The following is a 27,677-nucleotide window of genomic DNA, read 5'->3' on the forward strand; positions in this document are numbered from 1 at the left end:
CCTATTACTGAGGCTACAATGTGCTTGCAGACAGGAGCCTGGCATAGCTTTCCTCTGATAAACTCTCCTATCAGCTGACTGAGACAGATGCAGATATTGATAGCCTAGCATTGGATGGATATCTGGGAAACCTATGGAAGAGTTAGGGGATGGATTGAAGGAGGTGAAGGGAATAGAAACCCCATAGGAAGACCAACAGTGTCAATCCTGGACCACTCTGAGCTGGCAGAGACTAAGTCACAATCCACAGAGCATACAGGGGCAGGAGAGAGACTCCTGGCACATATCTACCAGAGGGCTTCCTTGTCTGGCCTCAGAGGGAGAAGGATGCAGCTAATCCTTTATAGAATATATGCCCCAAAAAAGAGGGATGTGAGTGCACCCTCTCAGAGGTGAAGTAGAGGAGGCATGGGGGGAAATGCTCCTGGAGGGGTGAAATGGGGGGATAACATTTGGGATATAAATAAATAAAATAAAATATTTTTTTTAAAAAATTGCTTCAGTTTATTTTCACTAATGCATAATAACTACATTACATTGTCAAGTAAACATTAGGGAAAATGATGCCCTACCTCTGCATTTTGGCGGTTCCGTCCAAATCCCATTTTGACACATCACTTCCATTTCTCCAAATAGTTCCAAAGGTTTATTACATTCATAACGTACTCTGTCACCAGATGGATATTTAGCCTTGAACCTTGTTACTATAGCAGCATTTGGCACATTTGGTGGATCCACACAGGAATTATCTAAAGAGCAAAATAGAATATCATTACCTATTTGATCATCTTGAGTGTCCAATTATTGCATAAGATTACAAATATGTTTATGACTTCATGAGTGGATAAAGAAAGTTTGCTACATTTATTTACACACAAAAGTGAAATCATGGCAAGACTTCTGGCGGCGGCGGCGGCTGCGGCGGCAGTGCAGCAGTGGCTGGTCCAGCTGAAGGGACATCAGCAGTGGAACCAAGGCGACACAGGGACCAGTTAGGCCCTGCGCCCACGACCACTGACCTTCGCTGACCAGCCAGGCGGCAAGCAGCTGCAGTTGTGCAGCGCCTTTCCTGCACGGAAGCTACTTCAGAACTCGGCCTCCCACCAGTCAGGAGAGGTGCATCCATCTTGGTTCCGTACTCCAGGGATCGGACAACTGAGGTACACAAACATAATCCGAGGCCAACACCGCGGTGGTCTGAGCCCAACGGGTGTTGGCCTGCACCCAGGCCCTGGGCTGGTCGGGGGGGGGGGGCAAATCGGGGTGCCAACCCAGCCAGGAGGTTTTTTGCCCAGGTCTGCTTGTGCGCCGCCGCCATTTTGCCTGCAGGACGACAGAGAGCTCTGGCGGGCAGACCTGTAACAGGCATAGCCTGAGGTTAACAAAGCGGGGGTCTAGGCCCCAAAAGGCACAGGACTGACCCCAAGAAGGCGGCTTGGTGGGCCATCTGTGAGTCAACCCGCCCAGGTGATTGTTAGCACAGCAGACTCTCCCGGTGCTTTCAGGGAGTGCGGGCGCGCAGGACCGCCATCCTAGTCACCTGGCGGACCCAATTAACAGTCATAGCCCTAGGGGAAGTTTGCTCGGACCTTGGCCTCCCAGGCTTTTGCCTGGACTCAGGGACTGGGCGGCCAGGCTAACCTTGTGTGCGACAGCCCGGTTGGCGGATCGGCCGACCAGCGGAGTGAGCGGAACACAGGGGAGGTCACAGCAGCATACGCCCTCGGCACTCCCTGGGGGTGCACACGGGCTCCATCTGGTCCACAGACACAATCTGGGGCAAGGCCTCAGGCGGAAGCCCTCAGCTCTACTCTCTCCGCTTCTGGATCCAGATCAGCCTGGGCTGCAGCACCACATCTCCAAGTCCTGCAAGTGGCTAGCTGGGCTTCCGGGCAGCCAGCTGGGAGAAGTCAGTGTGCTCCAGTGAATCCAGCGGGCCCCAGCGGGAGCCTTCGGGTGCCTGCTTTGGGATCTGAACAGCCTGGGCAGCAGCACCCTGTCTACAAGCAGTGCAGGAGGTAAGCTGTGCACCAGAGGCCAACTGGGAAGGGGCAGCTTGCACTGGTGAGTCCAGCACTGACAAGACAAACTAACACCAGTGAGAACTAGATGGCAAAAGGCAAACGCAGGAACGTCACTAACAGAAATCAAGGCAATATGGCAACATCTGAACCCAATTTCCCTCTACCAACATGTCCTGGATACCCCATCACACCAGTAAAACAAGATTTGGATTTAAAATCACTGGTCATGATGCTGGTACAGGAACACATGAAGGACATACTTAAAGAAATTCAGGAGAAAATGGATCAAAAGTTAGAAGCCCTTGCAAGGGAAACACAAAAATCATTGAAAGAAAACCAGGAGAATACAAAAGCCAACAAGGAGGAAATGGAAAAAACACTTAAAGAAATACAGGAGAACTTTGGTCAACAGGCTGAGGTCATGAAAGACGAAACACAAAAATCTCTTAAAGAAATACAGGAGAACTTTGGTCAACAGGCTGAGGTCATGAAAAGAGGAAACACAAAAATCTCTTAAAGAATTACAGGAAAACACAAACATGCAAGTGAAGGAGCTAAGCAAAACCATCCAGGATCTAAAATCAGAAGTAGAAACAACTAAGAAAACTCAAAGGGAGACAACTTTGGAGATAGAAAGCCTTGGGAAGAAATCAGGGGACAGAGATGCAAATATCAACAACAGAATACAAGAGATAGAAGAAAGAATCTCAGATGCTGAAGATTCCATAGAAACCATGGACTCAACAGTTAAAGAAAATGCAAAATGCAAAAAGCTTGTAAGCCAAAATATCCAGGAAATCCAGGACACAATGAGAAGACCAAACCTAAGGATTATAGGCATAGATGAGAGTGAAGATTTACAACTTAAAGGGCCAGCAAACATCTTCAATAAAATTATGGAAGAAAACTTCCCTAACCTAAACAGAGAGATGCCCATGAATATATAAGAAGCCTACAGAACTCCAAACAGACTGGACCAGAACAGAAATACTTCCTGTCACATAATAATCAAAACACCAAATGTTCTAAACAAAGAAAGAATACTAAAGGCAGTAAGAGAAAAAGGCCAAGTAACATATAAAGGAAGACCTATCAGAATCACAGCAGACTTTTCACCTGAGACTATGAAGGCTAGAAGGTCCTGGGCAGATCTCATGCAGACTCTAAGAGAACACATATGCCAACCAAAACTACTATATCCAGCAAAACTCTCAATCACCATAGATGGAGAAACTAAGATATTTCATGACAAAACCAAGTTTACCCAATATCTATCCACAAACCCAGCCCTAAAAAGGATAATAGGAGGACAACACCAATACAAGGAGGGAAACTTCACCCTGGAAAAAGCAAGATAGTAACCTTTCATCAAACCCAAAAGAAGTTAAGTATTCAAATTTAAAAAATAACGTCAAAAATGATAGGAAGTAACAATCACTATTCCTTAATATCTCTTAACATCAATGGACTTAATGCCCCAATAAAAAGACACAGACTAACTGAATGGATACGTAAACAGGACCCTACATTTTGCTGCTTACAGGAAACACACCTCAGGGTCAAAGACAAACACTACCTTAGAGTAAAAGGCTGGAAGACAATTTTACAAGCAAATGGTCTCAGGAAACAAGCTGGAGTAGCCATTTTAATGTCAGATAAAATTGACTTTCAACCCAAAGTCATCAAAAGAGACCCTGAGGGACACTTCTTGCTGGTCAAAGGAAAAATACAAAAAGAAGAACTGTCAATCCTGAACATCTATGCCCCAAATGCAAGGACACCCTCTTTCGTAAAAGAAACTTTATTAAAACTAAAAGCACACATTGCACCTAACACAATAATTGTGGGTGACTTCAACACTGCACTTTCCTCAATGGACCGATCAGGAAAACAGACACTAAACAGGGACACAATGAAACTAATTGAAGCTTTGGACCAATTAGATTTAACAGATATATATAGAACATTCTATCCTAAAACAAAAGAATATACCTTTTTCTCAGCACCTCATGGTGCCTTCTCCAAAATCGACCATATAATTGGTCACAAGACAGACCTCAACAAATATAAGAAGATAGAACTAATCCCATGCCTCCTATCTGATCACTATGGAGTAAAAGTGGTCTTCAATAGCAACAGAAACAACAGAAAACCCACATACACGTGGAAACTGAACAATACTCTACTCAATGATACCTTGGTCAAGGAAGAAATAAAGAAAGAAATTAAAGACTTTTTAGAACACAATGAAAATGAAAACACAACATACCCAAATCTATGGGACACAATGAAAGCAGTGCTAAGAGGAAAACTCATAGCCCTGAGTGCCTCCAAAAAGAAAATGGAGAGAGCATACATTACCAGCTTAATGAAACACCTGAAAGCCCTAGAACAAAAAGAAGCTATTTCGCCCAGGAGGAGTAGAAGGCAGGAAATCATCAAACTCAGGGCCGAAATCAATCAAGTAGAAACAAAGAGAACCATACAAAAAATCAACAAAACCAGGAGCTGGTTCTTTGAGAAAATCAACAAGATAGATAAACCCTTAGCCAGACTGACCAAAGGGCACAGAGAAAGTATCCAAATTAACAAACTTAGAAATGAAAAGGGAGATATAACAACGGAAACTGAGGAAATCCAAAAAATCATCAGATCCTACTACAAGAGCCTGTACCCAACACAACTAGAGAATCTGGAGGAAATGGACAATATCCTTGACAGATACCAAATACCAAAATTAAATCAGGACCAACTAGACCATCTAAACAGTCCTATAATGCCTAAAAAAATAGAAGGAGCCATAGAAAGTCTTCCAACCAAAAAAAGCACAGGACCAGATGGCTTCAGTGCAGAATTCTACCAGACCTTCAAAGAAGAGTTAGCCCCAATACTCTTCAAACTATTCCACAAAATAGAAACAGAAGGAACACTACCCAATTCCTTCTACGAAGCCACAATTACGCTGATACCAAAGCCACAAAAAGATCCAACAAAGAAAGAGAACTTCAGACCAATTTCCCTTATGAACATCGATGCAAAAATACTCAATAAAATTCTTGCCAACCGAATCCAAGAACTCATCAAAACGATCATCCACCACGATCAAGTAGGCTTTATCCTGGGAATGCAAGGTTGGTTCAATATACGGAAATCCATCAATACAATCCACTACATAAACAAACTCAAAGAACAAAACCACATGGTCATTTCATTGGATGCCGAAAAAGCATTTGACAAAATTCAGCATCCCTTCATGCTTAAAGTCTTGGAGAGAACAGGAATTCAAGGCCCATACCTAAACATAGTAAAAGCAATATACAGCAAACCGGTAGCCAGCATCAAACTAAATGGAGAGAAACTTGAAGCAATCCCACTGAAATCAGGGACCAGACAAGGCTGCCCCCTTTCTCCTTATCTTTTCAATATTGTACTTGAGGTACTAGCTCGGGCAATTCGACAACATAAGGAGGTCAAAGGGATACAAATTGGAAAGGAAGAAGTCAAACTATCATTATTTGCAGATGACATGATCGTCTACCTAAGTGACCCAAAGAACTCCACTAGAGAGCTCCTACAGCTGATAAACAACTTCAGCAAAGTGGCAGGTTATAAAATCAACTCAAGCAAATCAGTGGCCTTCCTATACTCAAAGGATAAGCAGGCTGAGAAAGAAATTAGGGAAATGACCCCCTTCACAATAGCCACAAACAGTATAAAGTATCTTGGGGTGACTCTTACCAAACATGTGAAAGATCTGTATGACAAGAACGTCAAGACTCTGAAGAAGGAAATGGAAGAAGACCTCAAAAAATGGGAAAACCTCCCATGCTCATGGATCGGTAGAATCAATATAGTTAAAATGGCCATTTTGCCTAAAGCACTATACAGATTCAATGCAATACCCATCAAAATCCCAACCCAATTCTTCACAGAGATAGAAAGAGCAATTATCAAATTCATCTGGAACAACAAAAAACCCAGGATAGCTAAAACTATTCTCAGCAACAAAAGAAAATCTGGGGGAATCAGTATCCCTGACCTCAAGCAATACTACAGAGCAATAGTGTTAAAAACTGCATGGTATTGGTACAGTGACAGGCAGGAGGATCAATGGAACAGGATTGAAGATCCAGAAAGGAACCCACACACCTATGGCCACTTGATCCTCGACAAAGAGGCTGAAAACATCCAATGGAAAAAAGATAGTCTTTTCAACAAATGGTGCTGGTTCAACTGGAGGTCAGCATGCAGAAGAATGCGAATTGATCCATCCTTGTCTCCTTGTACTAAGCTCAAATCCAAATGGATCAAGGACCTCCACATAAAGCCAGACACTCTGAAGCTAATAGAAAAGAAACTGGGGAAGACCCTTGAGGACATCGGTACAGTGAGAAAGTTTCTGAACAGAACACCAATAGTGTATGCCCTAAGAGCAAGAATTGACAAATGGGACCTAATAAAATTACAAAGTTTCTGTAAGGCAAAGGACACCATCAAGAGGACAAATCGGCAACCAACAAATTGGGAAAAGATCTTCACGAATCCTACATCAGATAGAGGACTAATATCCAATATATATAAAGAACTCAAGAAGTTAGACTCCAGAAAACCAAACAACCCTATTAAAAAATGGGGTACAGAGTTAAACAAAGAATTCTCACCTGAAGAACTTCGGATGGCGGAGAAGCATCTTAAAAAATGCTCAACTTCATTAGTCATTAGGGAAATGCAAATCAAAACAACCCTAAGATTTCATCTTACACCAGTCAGAATGGCTAAGATTAAAAATTCAGGAGACAGCAGGTGTTGGAGAGGGTGTGGAGAAAGAGGAACACTCCTCCACTGCTGGTGGGGTTGCAAATTGGTACAACCACGCTGGAAATCAGTCTGGCGATTCCTCCGAAAACTGGGCACCTCACTTCCAGAAGATCCTGCTATACCACTCCTGGGCATATACCCAGAAGACTCCCCACCATGTAATAAGGATACATGTTCTACTATGTTCATAGCAGCCCTATTTATAATTGCCAGATGCTGGAAAGAACCCAGGTATCCCTCAACAGAAGAGTGGATGCAAAAAATGTGGTATATCTACACAATGGAGTACTAGTCAGCCATTAGAAACAATGAATTCATGAAATTCTTAGGCAAATGGATGGAGCTAGAGAATATCATACTAAGTGAGGTAACCCAGACTCAAAAGGTGAATCATGGTATGCACTCACTAATAAGTGGATATTAACCTAGAAAACTGGAATACCCAAAACATAATCCACACATCAAATGAGGTACAAGAAGAAAGGAGGAATGGCCCCTGGTTCTGGAAAAACTCAGTGAAACAGTATTCAGCAAAACCAGAACGGGGAAGTGGGAAGGGGTGGGTGGGAGGACAGCGGAAGAGAAGGGGGCTTACAGGACTTTCGGGGAGTGGGGGGGGGCTAGAAAAGGGGAAATCATTTGAAATGCAAATAAATTATATCGAATAAAAAAATAAAACTTAAAAAAAATGATAGGAAGTAACAATCACTATTCCTTAATATCTTCTAACATCAATGGACTTAATGCCCCAATAAAAAGACACAGACTAACTGAATGGATACGTTAACAGGACCCTACATTTTGCTGCTTACAGGAAACACACCTCAGGGTCAAAGACAAACACTACCTTAGAGTAAAAGGCTGGAAGACAATTTTACAAGCAAATGGTCTCAGGAAACAAGCTGGAGTAGCCATTTTAATGTCAGATAAAATTGACTTTCAACCCAAAGTCATCAAAAGAGACCCCGAGGGACACTTCTTGCTGGTCAAAGGAAAAATACAAAAAGAAGAACTGTCAATCCTGAACATCTATGCCCCAAATGCAAGGGCACCCTCTTTCGTAAAAGAAACTTTATTAAAACTAAAAGCACACATTGCACCTAACACAATAATTGTGGGTGACTTCAACACTGCACTTTCCTCAATGGACCGATCAGGAAAACAGAAACTAAACAGGGACACAATGAAACTAATTGAAGCTTTGGACCAATTAGATTTAACAGATATATATAGAACATTCTATCCTAAAACAAAAGAATATACCTTTTTCTCAGCACCTCATGGTACCTTCTCCAAAATCGACCATATAATTGGTCACAAGACAGACCTCAACAAATATAAGAAGATAGAACTAATCCCATGCCTCCTATCTGATCACTATGGAGTAAAAGTGGTCTTCAATAGCAACAGAAACAACAGAAAACCCACATACACATGGAAACTGAACAATACTCTACTCAATGATACCTTGGTCAAGGAAGAAATAAAGAAAGAAATTAAAGACTTTTTAGAACACAATGAAAATGAAAACACAACATACCCAAATCTATGGGACACAATGAAAGCAGTGCTAAGAGGAAAACTCATAGCCCTGAGTTCCTCCAAAAAGAAAATGGAGAGGGCATACATTACCAGCTTAATGACACACCTGAAATCCCTAGAACAAAAAGAAGCTATTTCGCCCAGGAGGAGTAGAAGGCAGGAAATCATCAAACTCAGGGCCGAAATCAATCAAGTAGAAACAAAGAGAACCATACAAAAAATTAACAAAACCAGGAGCTGGTTCTTTGAGAAAATCAACAAGATAGATAAACCCTTAGCCAGACTGACCAAAGGGCACAGAGAAAGTATCCAAATTAACAAACTTAGAAATGAAAAGGGAGATATAACAACGGAAACTGAGGAAATCCAAAAAATCATCAGATCCTACTACAAGAGCCTGTGCTCAACACAACTGGAGAATCTGGAGGAAATGGACAATTTCCTTGACAGATACCAAATACCAAAATTAAATCAGGACCAACTAGACCATCTGAACAGTCCCATAATGCCTAAAGAAATAGAAGGAGTCATAGAAAGTCTTCCAACCAAAAAATATATACAAAGAACTCAAGAAGTTAGACCCCAGGGAACCAAATAACCCTATGAAAAATGGGGTACAGATCTAAACAAAGAAATTTCACCTGAAGAAATTCAGATGGCCGAGAGGCACCTTAAGATGTGCTCAACATCATTAATCATTAGGGAAATGCAAATCAAAACAACCCTGAGATTTCACCTTACAGCTGTCAGAATGGCTAAGGTCAAAAACATAGGAGACAGCAGGTGTTGGTGAGGATGTAGAGAAAGAGGAACACTCCTCCACCACTGGTGGGGCTGTAAAATGGTACAACCACTTTGGAAATCAGTCTTGCGGTTCCTCAGAAAACTGGACATGACACTTCCAGAGGACCCTGCTACACCTCTCCTGGGCATATACCCAAAGGATTCCCCGGCATGCAATAAAGACACATGCTCCATTCTTATCTTGGATAAAATTGACTTGCAACCAAAAGTTGTCAAAAATATAAAGAGGGACACTTCATACTAGTCAAAGGAAAAGTCTACCAAGGTGAACTCTCAATTCTGACCATCTATGCTTTGAATGCAAGGGCACCCATATTCTTAAAAGAAACTTTTTTTTATTCGATATAATTTATTTACATTTCAAATGATTTCCCCTTTTCTAGCCCCCCACTCCCCGAAAGTCCCATAAGCCCCCTTCTCTTCCCCTGTCCTCCCACCCACCCCTTCCCACTTCCCTGTTATGGTTTTGCCGAATACTGCTTCACTGAGTCTTTCTAGAACCAGGGGCCACTCCTCCTTTCTTCTTGTACCTCATTTGATGTGTGGATTATGTTTTGGGTATTCCAGTTTTCTAGGTTAATATCCACTTATTAGTGAGTGCATACCATGATTCACCTTTTGAGTCTGGGTTACCTCACTTAGTATGATGTTCTCTAGCTCCATCCATTTGCCTAAGAATTTCATGAATTCGTTGTTTCTAATGGCTGAATAGTACTCCATTGTGTAGATATACCACATTTTTTGCATCCACTCTTCTGTTGAGGGATACCTGGGTTCTTTCCAGCATCTGGCAATTATAAATAGGGCTGCTATGAACATAGTAGAGCATGTATCCTTATTACATGGTGGGGAATCCTCTGGGTATATGCCCAGGAGTGGTATAGCAGGATCTTCTGGAAGTGAGGTGCCCAGTTTTCGGAGGAACCGCCAGACTGATTTCCAGAGTGGTTGTACCAATTTGCAACCCCACCAGCAGTGGAGGAGTGTTCCTCTTTCTCCACACCCTCTCCAACACCTGCTATCTCCGGAATTTTTAATCTTAGCCATTCTGACTGGTGTAAGGTGAAATCTCAGGGTTGTTTTGATTTGCATTTCCCTAATGACTGATGAAGTTGAGCATTTTTTAAGATGCTTCTCCGCCATCCGATGTTCTTCAGGTGAGAATTCTTTGTTTAACTCTGTACCCCATTTTTTAAAGGGTTTTTGGTTTTTTGGAGTCTAACTTCTTGAGTTCTTTATATATATTGGATATTAGCCCTCTATCTGATGTAGGATTGGTGAAGATCTTTTCCCAATTTGTTGGTTGCCGATTTGTCCTCTTGATGGTGTCCTTTGCCTTACAGAAATTTTGTAATTTTATGAGGTCCCATTTGTCAATTCTTGCTCTTAGAGCATATGCTATTGGTGTTCTGTTCAGAAACTTTCTCACTGTACCGATGTCCTCAAGGGTCTTCCCCAGTTTCTTTTCTATTAACTTCAGAGTGTCTGGCTCAAATCTTTTACTGGTGTGATGGGGTATCCAGGACATGCTGGTAAAAGAGAATTGGGTTCAGATGTTGCCATATTGCAGTTGGGATGTATTGTAAGAAAAGAATAATTAAAAAGAAAAGTAAACAAAAGTAAGGAAAACAAAAGTAAAGAAGTTTGGGTTACTGGAGTTCCTATTGTAAGATACTTGACTGTTTTTTGCTTTTGCGGGACAGGGATGGAGTTGTCTTTTTACTAGCATACAATGGTAAAGATGAGCAATTGAGGGGTGTAAACACATTTTTTGTCCAGCTGTAGATTCCATGGATAATTGTAATGCACACCTTTTAGTATCCAACTTTATAAATCCTCCCTTTAGTACCCTTCTGTGCTGTTAGCAGTAAGAATACATTCATTTAATCTAAACTTCAATTGAGTCTAAGTGTGTGATCTTTCCCAGTAGATTTAAAGTCACAATATAACCATCTATATTTTTTTACTTGTCCTATACCTGTTTGTGCATTTTTTGCTTGTTTTGTACAAATTATCTTATCTTATCAGTGTTCTGACCTTAGTGGATTTGAATGCCACAAAACAGTTCTCTATAATTATGTTATTTGTTCTATACCTGTATATGTAGTTTTGATTCTTTTACACAAATTATTTAATAAATACAACAAAATACACTGTTTTAAATTAAAACAAAAAAGTCCATCTATCTGATCCAGACACTGTATTTATAAACAGTATGTCAGGCCAGAAATCAAATCATGTCTGTTCTGTCTATGTGTGTGTGTGTGTGTGTGTGTGTGTGTGTGTGTGTCTGTGTTTATAATACAACACTAGCTGATCATATCAGTTTGCACTGCTGTCCCAGTTACTCCATTTCTCTCTTCTGATTCACATTTCCCTGTCAGACCTGAAGACATTGAAAGTCCATGGGAATTTGTTGGGTAACAGTTTCTTGAGATTGAAAAACTTAATTCTTCAGGAAAACTCTTTAAACAGGGAGGTAATCAAGTCAAATTAGTTTGAGAATGTCCCTGAAACTGAGCAGATTTAGCAGACACCTTTCCTTCCAGAGTAAACAAACTAGCTAGATTGCTGATAATCACTCAGATAAGCAAAGCTGCAAGGAAAGATCTCAGACCACTCTAGATGCAAAAAAGAAAGAGGAGATAATACCAACTTTCCCCAAAAAGCAAGATCCTACACAGTACTTGTAATGTGCTTAGACAGCTGAATCACTTGGAAAAGATACTCTTCAACCTATTGTACTGCCTACAAGCTATTTAATATACTACACTGTGTTTTTGTGAATTGTCAGCCATAATGGGTAGACTTTGGTGATGTAGTTGTCTTTGAGTCATTTATTCATCTATAAGAAACCTCTCATCAATATTTCTAAAGGAAGTATTGATAAAACTCTGAAGAGGCAAAAGGCATCAGGAGAGATTCCATCTTGTCCTCTAAACTCTATTTTCAGCTGCTGTCCTTGGAGAAAACTGCTGTCCTTGAGTGATATGGCCCCCCTATTGGGCTCTGGGAAAGAGACCAGCTTGCAGAAATAGGAAAAACTGATCACAATAACAAGATAAGTTAAAAAAAAGCATGAATCATTCCCAGGACAAGATACCCCTTTGTAGATGTGTGGTCTCTCCCTAACTATATCAGTTTGAAGGTTAACCTTCCTTTACCCATTTATCCAGTCATATAATCCCAAGGTTTGAAAGCCTCAGCTTGCAATTTTCTCCCTGTATAAACACTAAACCCCTAGACTCAATTGTCACTCTCCTTCCTACCCCATCATGAAGGTTTATAGTCCAAGCTTGAGCTTGAATAAAGACTTCCATGTGTTTGCATTAGATTTGTGGTTCCTGGTGGTCGCTGTTTTTTTTTTTTTTTTCAATCTGGGTACTACTCAAGGTTCATCACGTTGGAATTTGGTGGTATCTATACATTGATCTGCCATGGGCTCATTATGTGGAATGAGTTGATGTTTGTATATTTCTCTCCGTGGGAAAAATTCTCTCATATCAGAATTGTGCACAAATAATTTTCTATTTTATTTTACTTTATATTTGTAGTGCTAGTACTGACCCTTAGTACCCTAAGTACTTAGTACTTAGTACTATCTCCTAAAACTAATATACCTTCCCTTATATTCTATTTTAGTATTGTAGTATAGAAGGTCTTGATTTCATAATCTTCAACTGCTTGTAATCTGAGAGAAAATAATGATCACTAATCATAATGATAATGATCACCATTCTGTTTACTTTGCCTTTTTTAAATATGTAAGTCACTTGTTGCTGTTTGTCTTTTTATGAAATATCTTCATTTAGGGTAAAAGATCTGAGCCCATTTTCAGGTTTAAAACCTACCCAAACATACCAGTCCCTAAATCAGAAACCCCACCAATCCCTCTACATGATATACACCAGTCTCTGGGTATATCTTGAAATCTTGCCATTCCTCACCCTGGAAATGTTCATCACCTTCTCCCTCCTCCAAAAAAATATTATATGTACTTGCCTCCTGCTCAGTTTCTTGCTGCATCTTAGACAAGCAGAGACAGCCACACTCTTACTGTAAGCCTCTTTAGGTCAGGCAAGTCACCTAACCCCACATCCAGACTACTAAAATGGCTATTTCTAGCCCCATGAGAATCGAATGGACAAATTCCTTCCTCAAGGGAGGGGGAAGGCCCAAGATGAGTTCAATATCTCACCAATCACTGAGCTTGTTCCAAGATCTATTAAAACAAAAACAAAAACAAAAACCACCAATCCCAAGGTGCCCTTGAAAGCTTGTACCCCCTCCTCCCAGTCTATCAACAAACCCTACATAAATCCACCTCCTGCCAAATCTTTGTTGCTTCACTCTGGAGCACAGACAGCTTTCTCTTGTATCTTCCTCAATAAAGCTCTTGTGTGAGTTTTGTTATTTGCAGTGTTACTTTGTAGTTTTCCTAGGTTCCCTGCTGCCAGGATTCCTTGCCCTTCAGAGCTGTCACACTTGCACTTGGAAACTCAGAGCTGCAGAACCTCAATTGAGGAAGCATTTCCTTTCAGAGCTGCAACACTTAAAATTTTAACATAACCCAGACTGGCGTGGATTTCAAGAATGTCATACTTTTACCTCTCAAAGCCATTTGGCCAGGTGTAGACATCCACATTTGAATGGGCCCTTAAAGGTGCAAATTAAATATGTCAGTATCTCTTCCTAATCTTTCAAAGAAATTTTTTTTTTTTGCAATTTTATTGCCCTTCATTATCTGACCTCAAACTCTTCAAGTTTTCTCTTTTATTCTTCTTTTCTTTTTAAAGATTTATTTACTTTATGTATTACCAGGAGCCATCCTCACTTAGAACTCAATGCCAAGAACTCTCCATACCAGGAGCCATCCCCACCTGGCTCTCAGTGCCAGGAGACCTCGATACCAGGAGTCATTCTCACTTAGATCTCCATGTCGAAACTATTCCTACGTAAATCTCAAAACCCCCTCCTTTTGAAGTTCATCTGTAGATAGGTTACTATAGCAACCCCTTTCCACTTCACCACCTCATGACCCCCCTTTTTCATGCCAACATTCCAACAGCAATAACTAGCTTTACCAGAAATTATGAGAAACTGTTTCTTATAAATGATGCCAACCCCCTGAGAATGTTCCCCCCTTTACCCCTCCCAAACCTTGTATGCTTCCCTTTATATTGACTTGTCTGAAAATTAAAGTTTGACAGCTTGATCAGAACTAGACAGGCTGTCCAGCCTCTCTCTCTTGTCTTGTCGCCCCATCACCTTTCCTCTAGGTGGCTTAAAGGAACCCTGTTGACTGTCCTGCGGGTCGGGACAATGTATATGAGTACCCTATCTGCATGTACACCTGCTTTCCAGGAGAAGGCATCAGAACTCATCACAAATGATTGTGAGCCACCATATGGTTCTGGGAATTAAACTCAGGACTTCTGGAAGAGCAGCCCATCTTCTTAACTGCTGAGCCATCTCTCCAGCCCTCAAGTTTTCATGACCTAGTTTCATACTTCAAGTCATAATGGAGACTTAGTCTACATAATTAAAAGCTTGAATATGAAAAGAATTGTCCTTTAGTCAGTGATGCATGATACACCCAGGCCATACAAAGGAATAATTAATTTTATGAAATTTTTGGTTTGTTTGCTTTTGGGAACAGAATGTAGTATGTAGCATAATGTATACCCTCAAACTTGAAATCTCTTGATCCAGGGTCCTAATTGCAAAAATCATAATTCAGTGCCATATACAACTGACAAATATATTGCTTTAAAAACAGATTACCAGGCCAGAAAGATGGCTCAGTCATTGAGAATTCTTGCCTCTAAGGCTGGAGTCCTGAGTTCAGTCCCTCAGACCCATATGATGAAAACTTACCAAGCTGACACTTACAGGTTCTCTGATACCTACATGTTTAATGCAGTATACACATCTCAATAAACACACACATGTATGTATGTACATGCACAGGATAAACAAATAAATGCAGTGAAAAAATGAATGCAAATATTACCATCAATGGCTTTCAAAACAGTCCTTTTCTTTAGGTTATATTAACTTATAAGGGAGATTCTAGGAAATTCAATTTTTAATAACACAAGCATTCACTTTTATTTAAAAATATTGCAGAGAAAATAGTACTCACCATAACATGAGGGTATATCAGACCATCCATTATAAGTACATGTTATGGAGCCCTTGGTCTGTTTATATGCATTTTCATATCCAACATGACATTCATAGTCTAATTTGTCATTGAGTTTAAACCACGTGCTATTATTCTTAGTTACAGCATTCTCAAATACAGGCACATCACACGATTCTAATGAAAAACGAAAGAGACAATTTCATTTCTAATGTGGCAATAGTCAATATGAGTAATTCTCATGAGAACAAAAGTCTTTATAGATTAATATGGAATGTGGTAACAAATTGAATACTGTGTTGAAGAAACCTATGGAGACCAGCAATAATTTATTTTCTTGAAAGTTATAAAAATAGAAAATACATTTCTATTTAGCATGTCTCCTTTCTTAAACTTTATAAAATTTATTTTAGAAATAATTTCTCAGTTCAATTTTTCATATACTTACGGCACACTCCAAAAAATAGACAAATGCAAATGTGTATTTTTAGGGAAATATGATAGTATTTTGTGAATTGACATCATATATTTAGTATTTCAAATGACACATAAAATATAGAGAAGTAGATTAGCTGAACTTAAAACAGGTATTATATCAAGGGTTTTTCTCTTTCACAGTAAGAAAACCCAATAAATCCCTGTCTATTTTAATTTAACAAAAATAAATATTACATGGAAATAATTTTAATTGCTTTTCTGTATTTAGATCCTGCAAAATCACAGTAAATGAAAAAATTATATATTATAAAATTAGTGAATGTCTTAAATCAACTTATTATTTAAGGTATGTTAAATAGTTTTTAAAAAATAGCACTGGGTATTTTTTTAATAAATAAGATTAAATGAACTGTTCATTAATCCTAGAAAATCTTCATTAACTATATGTCCTAAAACAAAAGAATCTGTTCAAACACCAAAATTTGCTGGTACCTGGAAAGGTTTCTTTCTTTCTAATATCAAAATATTTAAAAAGATCTTCTAAGAGGGAGATTTTCTGACATTGACTATAACTCATAGTTTCAAATACATATTGTAAGTATATCAAATATTCAGAAATTTGCAGCTCATTGAAGACTTCTTCACTAGATTTAAAACTATAGGATATTTTAAAGCATTGTAAGGCAAATAAATTGTTATTCTACAATGCAGGAATAATTCCAAATAGAAAAAAAGGTGTGTATTTTTCCTTGAAGTTTACAAATGAAAGAATATCAGCCTTCTACAAGGACAATGAAGCTAAACTCTAATGCATATTCAGTATAATTGCAATAGTATAATAAAATACTCACTAATGCATGAGGGTTGAGGTGACCATCCATTTTGAAGGCAAGTAATTGATCCAGATGTTTCTCCAGTATTTGTTACATACCCCTGTTTACATCTATACCATGTTTTTCTATTTAGAGCATATGTTAAATCAGATTCAGAAAAAAAACCATTCTGAATTTCTATATCTGATATTGAACATGTCTCTAAAAGGATAAAGAGTAAGAAAAATGAGTATATGCATAACAGCTTATGAATTTACAATATTTAAAAATACAAAAGTAGCCATTAGTCATTTGTACATACAGACCTGAAAATTATTCACAAAATTGTTCACATTACTAGGCTACAAAAAGAAACCAAACAACAAATATTATAGATTTTAAGACACCAAACCTGGATGCTATTGCTGATGCCAAGAAGAGCTTGCTGACAGAAGCCTGATACAGCTGTCTCTTAAAGGCTTTGCCAGATCCTTACCAATATAGAGGAGGATGCTCATAGCCAACCATAAGATTGAACACAGGGACCTCTATGGAGGAATGGGGAAAGACTGAAGGCCCTATCTGGGCCTTCAATGGGAGGGAGGCCTTTGGTCCTGTAAAGGCTTGATGCCTCAGTCTAGATGTATGCTAGGGCAGTGAACAGGAGTGGGTAGGTGGGTGAGGGATCACGCTTATAGAAGCAGAAAAAGGGGGCATGGAATAGGGGATTTGTAGAGGGGAAACTAGGAAAGGGGATAACACTTGAAATGTAAATAAATAAAATATCTAATTGAAGAGATACACATTAGGAAAAATTAAAGAAATTAAAAGAAAGTGAATAGAATTGGGAGTGGGAGTCATGCCATTTAAAATAACATAGCTAAATTAACTTTACATCGTGATTCTTTAACAGATCCCTAAATTAATCAACTTTTAAGCAGACATAGCAGAAAAAAAGTAGGAGAAATATAAAGATAGCACAAATTGTCATTATCAGCAATGATGGGAGTTGTATCATTATATGTTTTTACATGCTTCAAAAAACAATTGGGGAATATTATGGACATTCGTGTCAATTAATTTTGCAATTTAAAATTAATAAAATTAGTGTAAACCATAAAATATGCCCCCCTAGTAAAATAGATAACATGAACATAATTACAACTTGAAAACATGTATTATCCACTGAGGCTGCAGCATACAACAGAATAGTTACACAAGAAACTGAGAAAGAAATCCACAGATATAGTTATTGCTAGAAAAAATTAATTATGCTGTATTAATTTTCTTAAAATTGATCACAGAAAAGAATTTTTCATACATGAGCAAACTTACTCTACTCCACTGCTGGTGGGATTATAAGATGGTGCAACCACTTTGGAAATCAGTCTGGAGGTTCCTCAGAAAACTAGGCATGACACTTCCGGAGAACCCTGCTATACCACTCCTGGGCATATACCCAGAGGATTTCCCAGTATGCAATAAGAACACATGCTCCACTATGTTCATAGCTGCCCTCTTTGTAGTAGTAAACAACCCAGGTGTCCCTCAGTGGAGGAATGGATAAAAAAATGTGGTATATTTACACAATGGAGTACTATTAAGTCATTAGAAACAATGAATTCATGAAATTCTTAGACAAATGGATGGAGCTGGAGAACATCATACTAAGTGCGGTAACCCAGTCTCAAAAGATCAATCATGGTATGCACTCACTGATAAGTGGATATTAACCTAGAAACTTGGACTACCCAAGACATAATACACATATTGAATGCTGTCCAAAAAGAACGGAGGAGTGGCCCCTGGTTCTGGAAAGACTCAGTGCAACAGTTTAGGGGAATACCAGAACAGGGAAGTGGGAAGGAGTAGATGGAGGAACAGGGGGAGGGAAGAGGGCTTATGGGATTTGCGGGGAGTGGGGATCCAGAAAAGGGGAAATCATTTGAAATGTAAATAAAGAATACATCGAAAAAAAAAAGGAAAAAGGAAAAAGAAAAAGAAAACACAAAAGGAGAGGAAGAGTCAGGAAAGGCTACCAGGAAGTCTTATTTTCCAGATACAAAAAGAAAGATACACATATGACTTCAGATTGTTTGTGAGAATATGTCTAAGACCTGCCTAAGAACAAGGTAGACCAATTCTTGCATGGAGCATGTGTGGGCATAGAACACACCTAGTAGCTGCTGGCAAAGGGAGAATCAGGGATTTTCTAATAAGTATAACCCCTGATAAATCAGCCTCTCTCTACTGTACACTATACATGTAAGAATATAAATCCATCGCAAATTAGACATCATGCCTTGATTTAAGCAAAAAACATAGGACAGAAAGTTGGATGGGTATTAAAGGAAGCATATGCCTGTAATTACTTGGAGACTACTGACTGTGATCAACACACATTGTTGAATTCAACTGGACATGAATTCATGGTTTTAAATTGCTGAGCAATATTCCATAGTGTAAATATACCACATTTTCTGTATCCATTCCTCCACCGAGGGTCATCTGGGTTCTTTCCAGCTTCTGGCTATTATAAATATGGCTTCTATGAACATAGTGGAGCATGTGTCCTTATTGAAAAATTTTCTTACCGTAAAGAAACAAGTTCTTTTCAAGGATACATGAAGTACACAGAACAAAAAGTAGATAGACCCAAAAGAGAAAGATCATTCAAAACATAACAATCAAAATACTAAGCATTCAGAACAGAGAAAGAATATTGAAACCTACAAGGAAAAGAGAAAAATTAAAGTAGGCATATTAGAATTATATCTGACTTCTTAAAGGAAAAAATCTAAAGTAAGAAAAGCTTAGACAGATATTGTTCATATTTGAAAATATCACAGATGACAGTCCAGGCAAAATTTTTAATAATTTGTAGATGGAAAAGGCAAGATATCCAATGACAATAGCCAATTTAAACATCTATCTACAAACCGAGCCTATAGAAGCTGCTAGAAGGAAAAACTCTATCCCAGGGAGGTTAATTATACCCACAAAAACAGAGGTAGTAAATATACTCCCTCTAGCAAAATCAAAGTAAGTAAAGCACAAACACACACACACACACACAGACACACACACACACACACACACACACACACACACACACACCACCACCACCACCACCAACAACAACAACAAAATAAAATAATTAAATGATTAATAATCACTGGTCATTTATATCTCTAAATATCAATTAACTCATTTTTTCAGTATAAATAAAAGACTAACAGAATGGTTGTGAAAATAAGATAGATCTTCTGCTGCGTACAAGAACATACCTCTGACCCATATTGCCCTGAATTTCTTTAAGTGATTTTTGTGTTTTCCTTGTAAGGGCTTCTAGCTTTTGATCATTTTTCTCCTGAATTTCTTTAAGAGATTTATTTATGTCCTTCATGTGTTCCTCTAACAGCATCCTTACCAGTTCTTTTAAATCCAACTCTAGTTTTTCTGGTGTGTTGGGGTATCCCGGACTTGTTATTGTTGGAGAATTGGGTTCAGATGCTGCCATAATGCCTTGGTTTCTGTTAGTAACGTTCCTACGCTTAGGGACGCTATTTCTGAGACACTGGATGACTGGGTTTCCTCTGGCACAGATTACTGATATGCTGCGTTCCTCTTTTGTGCCTTTGGAGCCCTGCCAGTCTTGCCTCAAGAAATGTTATACTTGGGTTGTCAAGGTGAACCAGGTGTCTCAGACTGCTCTGTTATGGAGCAAAGATGGTGAGTGGGGGGTCACTCCCTCTATTGATTCTCACGTAAGATACAGGCACCACGACCTATAAACTGCCTATGTTCTCAGGTCTTGAGTGCAGGCAGACCCCTGTCGATTTGCACCCCCAGAGATCTTAAGCTCAGGAGACAGCAGGTGCTGGCATGGATGTGGAGAAAGAGGAACACTCCTCCACTGCTGGTGGGATTGTAAGATGGTACAACCACTTTGGAAATCAGTCTGGCGGTTCCTCAGAAAGCTGGGCATGGCACTTCTGGAGGACCCTGCTGTTCCACTCCTGGGCATATACCCAGAGGATTCCCCAGCATCTAATAAGGACACATGCTCCACTATGTTCATAGCAGCCCTATTTGTAGTAGCCAGAAGCTGGAAACAACTCAGGTGTCCCTCAACAGAGGAATGGATACAAAAAAATGTGGTATACTTACACAATGGAGTACTATTCAGCCATTAGAAACAATGAATTCATGAAATTCTTAGACAAATGGATGGAGCTGGAGAACATCATACTAAGTGAGGTAACCCAGTCTCAAAAGATCAGTCATGGTATGCACTCACTGATAAGTGGATAATAACCTAGAAACTTGGAATACCCAAGAAATAATCCACATATTAAATGATGTCCAAAAAGAACAGAGGAGCGGCTGCTGGTTCTGGAAAGACTCAATGTCTTTCCAGAACCAGGAGCCTAGAAAACTGGAATACCCAAAACATAATCTACACATCAAATGAGGTACAAGAAGAAAGGAAGAGTGGCCCCTTGTTCTGGAAAGACTCAGTGAAGCAGTATTCAGCAAAACCAGAACAGGGAAGTGGGAAGGGGTGGGTGGGAGGACAGGGGGAGAGAAGGGGGTTTACGGGACTTTCGGGGAGTGGAGGGGCTAGAAAAGGGGAAACCATTTGAAATGTAAATAAAAAATATATCAAATAAAAAAATTTTAAACAAAAAAATAAATATAAAAACAAAAAAAATGCACAGAATTGGTACAGTGACAGACAGTGGAATAGAACTGAAGACCCAGAAATGAACCCACACACCTATGGTCACTTGATCACCAATAAAGGAGCTAAAACCATCCAGTTGAAAAAAGCCTTTTCAACAAATGGTACTAGTCCAACTGGAGGTCAGCATGCAAAAGGATGCAAATTGATCCATTTTTATCTCTTTGTACCAACCTCAAGTCCAAGTGGATCAAGGACCTTCACATAAAACCAGACACACTGAAACTAATAGAAATGAAACTGGTAAAGAGCATTGAGCACATGGGCATAGGAGAAAATTTCCTGAACAGAACACCAATAGCTTATGCTCAAAGAACAAGAATTGACAAATGGGACCTCATAAAATTACAAAGTTTCTGTAAGGCAAAGGACACTGTCAAAACGACAAAATGGCAACCAACAAATTGGGAAAAGATCTCACCAACCCTACATCTGACAGAGGGCTAATATCCAATAAATGCAAAGAACTCAAGAAGTTAGACTCCACACAGCCATATAACCCTACTAAAAAAAATGGGTTACAGAGCTAAACAAAGAATTATAACCTGAAGAATTTTGAGTGGCTGAGTAACACCTTAAGAAATGTTCAACATCATTGGTCATTAGGGAAATGCAAATCAAGACCACCCTAAGATTTCACCTCACTCTGTGAATTTCTTTTAGACAGTTCTAGATTAAAATTTTTGAGATGGTTGGGTTACCCCATCCCTGAACTGGGGCCATGTCTGTCTGTTGGAGGTGGTTCCTTCTCCCCTTTGTTGGGAATCTTGTCTAATGTCATCCCCATTTGATCCTGAGAACCTCTCCCTTCCCTGGCACCTGGGAAATTCTAGTGACCCTCACTTTTCCTCATTCCTGCTGCTACATATTTTTATTAATTCTTCTGACCTTCTAGACTTCTCTTCTGACTCTCCCCATATCTGATCCCCCAACACACATATATTTTTCCCTCATTGTTCTCTCTACTTCCCAGGTGCCCCTCTCCCTCTACCTCCCATGATTGTTTTCCCCTTTTAAGTATGATTGAAGCATCCACACTTTGACACTTAGGTCTTCCTTCTTTTTAAAGTTCATATGATTTGTGAATTGTATTGTGGATAACCACTTATCAGTGAGTATATACCATGTATGTGCTTTTGGGTATGGGTTACCTCACTTAGAATATTTTCCTTCATTTTTTTTTCATTTTTGTCTGCATTTCAATTTATTTATTTATTTATTTATTTATTTATTTATTTATTTATTTATTTACCTATCTATCTTTTTTATACTACATTTTTTATATCCCTCCTGGTCCATCCTCTGACACTTCCACATCCCATACCTCCCATGCCCCATCTCCACGAGGATATCTCTACTCCCAAACCCATACCCCCAGACTTCTAAACTCTCTGGGGCCTCTAGTCTTTTGAGGGCTAGATTCAACTTCTCTGACTAAACCCAGACCCAGCAGTCCTCAGCTGTATATGTGTTGGTGGCCTCATGTCAGCTGGTATATGCTGCCTGATTGGTGTTCAAGTATCTTAGAGATCTCAGGGGTCCAGGTTAATTGAGACTCCTGGTCCTTCTACATGGTCACCCTTCTCCTCAGTTTCTTCCAGCTTGTCCCTAATTCAACCACAATGGTCACCAGCTTCTGTCCATTGGTTACTTATAAATATCTGCATCTGACTCTTCCAGCTGTTTGTTTGCACTTTCATGAAGGGAGGGGCAATCATTGTTCTCTTTGTTTCAATTTGGTTGATTTCAGCCCTGAGTCTGACTATTTCCTGAAGTCTGCTCCTCTTGGGTGAGTCTGCTTCTTTTTTTCTAGAGCTTTTAGGTGTGCTATTAAGTTGCTATTATAAGATCTCTAAAGATTCCTTACCATGGCACTTAATGCTATGAATTTTCCACTTAGCACTGCTTTCACTGTGTCCCATAAGTTTGGGTATGATGTGTCAAACTTTTCATTACATTCCAGGAAGTCTTTAATTTCTTTATTTCTTCTCTGACCAAGCAATCATTGAGAAGAGAGCTGTTTAGTTTCCACAAGTATGTGGGCCTTAGGCCATGGTTATCTAATCAGATGTATGGGATTATTTCAATCTTTTTCTATCAGTTGAGGCTTGCTTGTGACCAATTATATGATCAATTTTGGAGAAGTTACCATAAGGTGCCGAGAAGAAGGTGCATTCTTTTGTTTTAAGGTGAAATGTCCTATTACAGTATCCTTTGCCCTCCTGAAACTTTCCCATTTCATGATGTCCCGTTTGCCAATTGTTGATCTTAGCGTCTGAGTCATTAGTGTTCTGTTCCGGAAATTTTCCCTTGTGCCAATGTTTTCAATGCTAGGTCAGTTTGAAGAAGGTATATTCTTTTATTTTAGGATGAAATATTTTGTTGATATTTGTTAAAACTATTTGCTTCATAACTTCTGTTAGTTTCACTGTGTCTCTGTTTAGTTTCGATGCAATGATCTGTCCATTGTAAGTGTGGGGTTTAGAAGTCTCCCACTATTAGTATGTGAGTTTCAATGTGAATTTTGGGCATTAGTAATGTTTCTTTTACAAAAGTGGGTACCCTTGCCTTTGGGGCATAGATGTTTAGAACTGAGAGTTCATCTCAATGGATTTTTTATATTATGTGTATAAAGACATCTTCCCCATCTCTTTGATAACTTTTAGTTGAAAGCCTATTTTATTGGATATTAGAATGGCTACTCCAGTTAGTTCCTTGGGACCATTTGCTTGGGAATTTTTTTCTAGCCTTTTATTCTGAGGTCTGTCTTTGTCATTGGGGTATGTTTCCTGTATGCATCAAAAGAGTGGGTCCAGTTTATGTGTCAAGTCTGTTAGCCTATGTATTTTATTGAGGAACTGAATCCATTGATGCTGAGACATATTAAATACCAATGTTTTCGATTCCTGTTATTTTTGTTGTTAGAGGTGGTATTATGTTTCTGTGATTCTCTACTTTTGGTTTTATTGGAAAATGATTAATATCTTGTTTTTTAGTTGGTGTAGGTACTCTCCTTTTGTTGGAGTTTTACTTACAGTGTCCTTTGTAGGGATGGATTAGTGGAAAGATGTTGTTTAAATATGGTTTTGTCATGGCATATCATGCTACATCCATCTATATTGATTGAGATTTTTGCTGATTTTAGTAGCTGGGGCTGGCATTTGAGTTCTATTAGGGCCTGTATGACATCTGTTCAAGGCATTGCAGCTTTTACAGTCTCTTTTGAGATGTCTGGTGTAATTCTGATAGGTCTCCATTTATAGGTTGGTATTTTCAAGTTACTGTATTTTAATATTTTTCTTTGTTTTGTGTATTTAGTGTTTTGATTATTATGTGATTTGAGGAGTTTCTTTTCTACTCCAATCTAACCCTATTTTATTCCTGTTATTCTTCAGTTGTGTGTGTGTGTCCCAATATTCCTGGATGTTTTGAGTTAGGACCTTTTGGCACTTTGCATTTTCTTAGAATGTTCTCCCAAGATCTTCTACGGTATCTTCTACATCTGAGTTTTCTCTTCTGTCTCTTGTATTCTGTTGGTGATGCTTGCATTTGTAACTCCTGATCTCTGTTCTAGGATTTACATTTCCAGGTTTGCCTCCATTTGTGATTTCTTTATTGTTTCTATTTTCATTTTTCCATTGGCTGTTTTTAGCTCCTTTGTCAAATATGTGTGTGGGTTCTTTTCTTGGTCTTCACTTCTATTTCATTGATTCTATTTTATTCTTCCTGCCTGTCTCCATACCAATACCAAACAGTTTTTATCACTATTGCTCTTTAGTAGAGCTTGAGATCAGGGATTGTGATTCCCCCAGAAGATCTTTTGTTGTGGAGAATAGTTTTTGCTATCCTGGGTTTGTTGTTATTCCAGATGAATTTGCGAATTGCTCTTTCTTGATCTATGAAGAATTGATTTGGGATTTTGATGGGGATTGCATTGAATATATATATTTCTTTTGGCAAGATGGCCATTTTCACTTTATTGATCCTGCCAATCCATGAAAATGGGACATCTTTCCATCTTCTGAGATCTTTGATATCTTTCTTCAGACGCTTGAAGATCTTGTCATACAGATCTTTTCCTTGCTTCATTAGAGTAACACCTAGGTATGAAATATTATTTAGAACTATTGTGAAGGGTGTCATTTCCCTAACTTCTTTCTCAGATTGTTTATCCTTTGAGTAGAGGTAGGTTACTGATTTGCTGGTGTTAATTTTATATTCAGCCACTTTGCTGAAGTTGCTTATCAGCTTTGAGAGTTCTCTGTAGAATGTTGTAGGGCCTCTGAAGTATATTTTGACTTCTTTCTTTCCAATTTGTATAAATTTGACTTTTTTTTGTTGTCCAATTGCTCTATCTAGGACTTCCAGCACTATATTGAATAGATGGGGAGAGAGAGGGCAGCCTTATTTGGTTCCCAAATTTAGTTGGATTGCTTCAAGTTTCTCTCTGTTTAACATGATGTTGGCTACCAGTTTGCAGTTTATTACTTTCAATATGTTTAGGTATGGGCCTTGGATTCACAATCTCTCCAAGACTTTTACCATGAAGGGATGCTGGATTTTGTCAAAAGTCTTTTCAGCATCTAATGAAATGGCCAAAAAAACTCAAGGTTTTTTTTTCCCTTGAGTTTGTTTATGTAGTTAATTACATTGATGTATTTCCATATATTGAACCATCCCTGCATCTCTGGGATGCCTACCTGATTGTGGTGAATTATAGTTTTGATGCATTGTTGGATTCCGTTGGACAGGATTTTGTTTAGTATTTCTGCATCAATGTTCACAAGGGAGATTGGTCTGAAGTTCTCCTTCCTTGTTTTGGTCTTTGCTTGGTTTAGGTATAAGCGCTATTGTGGCTTCATAGAATGAGTTGGGTAGTGTTTCTGGAGTTTCTATTTCATGTAATAGTTTGAAGAGTATTGGTATTAGCTGTTCTTTGAAGATCTGATCGAATTCTTCACTAAATCCATATGGTCCTGGGCATTTATTTGATGGGAGACTATTAATGACTGCTTCTATTTCCTCAGGATTTATGGGACTATTTAGATGGTTTTTCTGATCCTGTTTTAACTTTGGCACCTGGTATGTATCTAGAAAGTTGTCCATTTCATCCAGATTTTCAAACACTGTTGAGTATAAACTCTTGTTGTAGGATCTGATGATTTTTTGAATTTCCATAGTTTTTGTTGTTATATCTCACTTTTCATTTCTGATTTTATTAATTTAGATACTTGCTTTGAGCCCCCTGGTTAGTCTGGCTAAGGGTTTATCTATCTTGTTAATTTTCTCAAAGAACCAGTCCCTTATTTGTTGCTTCTTTTTATGGTTCTTTTTGTTTCTGTTTGGTTGATTTCAGCCCTGTGTTTGATTACTTCCTGCCCTATACTCCTACTCCTCTGTGTATTTCCTTCTTTTTGTTCTAGAGCTAGCAAGTACACTGTCAAGATGTTAGTGTAAGCTATCTCCATTCTCTTTTAGGAGGCACTCAGAGGCACTCTTTGGAGGTTCCTCTTAGCACTGCTTTGTGTCCCATAAATTTGGGTATGATATGTCTTCATTTTCATTAAATCTAAAAAGTCCTTAATTTCTTTCTTTATTTCTTCCTTGACCAGACTATTATTGAGAAGAGCATTGTTTAAAGTCCACATATGTGTGTGTTTTCCATTGTTTTTGTTTGAGCTTAAGACCAGCCTTAGGCCTTGGTCTTCTGATATTCTGACATGTAATTATTTCTATATTTCTGTATCTGTTGAGGCCTGTTTTGTGACCAATTAGATGGCCAATTTTGGAGAAGGTACCATGAAGTGCTGAGAAGAAGGTATATTCTTTTGCTTTAGGATAGAATGTTCTATAAATGTCTGTTAGATCCATTTGGTCCACAACTTCAGTTAGTTTCACTGTACCTCTGTTTAGTTTCTGATTCCATTATTTGTCCATTTTTGAGAGTGGGGTGTTGAAGTCTCTCACTATTGTGTGGGGTACATTGTGTGCTTTGGGCTTTATTAAAGTTTCTTTTATTAATGTGGGTGCACTTGTGTTCAGACTATAGATGTTAAGAATTGAGAGTTCATCTTGGTAGACATTTCCTTGGACCAGTATGAAGTGTCCCTCCTTATTTTTTTTTACAACTTTTGGTTGAAAGTCAATTTTATCCAATATAAGAATGGCCACTCCAGCTTTTGTCTTAGGACCATTTTCTTGCAAAATTTTTTTTGCAAACTTTGACTCTGAAATAGTGACTGTCTTTGCCACTGAGGTGGATTTCTTGTGTGCAGGGAAAGGTTTGCCTGTTTATGTATCCAATCTGTTCATCAATTTCTTTTTATAGGGGAATTGAGACCATTGATATT

The 27,677-nt window shown here is 38.8% G+C and overlaps 1 protein-coding gene across 5 annotated transcripts in view; it reads right to left on the reverse strand.

The window, feature by feature from the left end:
* Positions 1-27,677, reverse strand: part of LOC127697904 (complement factor H-like) — a 577,689-nt gene that overhangs the window by 26,720 nt on the left and 523,292 nt on the right. The window contains exon 20 of one of the 5 annotated variants that reach the window (XM_052201284.1): positions 573-749. The exons of the other annotated variants lie outside the window; for them this stretch is intronic. Coding sequence (XP_052057244.1) covers positions 573-749 — 177 coding nt within the window. The remainder of the gene's footprint in view (positions 1-572; positions 750-27,677) is intronic. 5 annotated transcript variants of the gene reach the window in all.

Source organism: Apodemus sylvaticus, chromosome 12 (genome assembly GCF_947179515.1).
Source record: "Apodemus sylvaticus chromosome 12, mApoSyl1.1, whole genome shotgun sequence".
Taxonomy (NCBI): Eukaryota; Metazoa; Chordata; class Mammalia; order Rodentia; family Muridae; genus Apodemus; species Apodemus sylvaticus.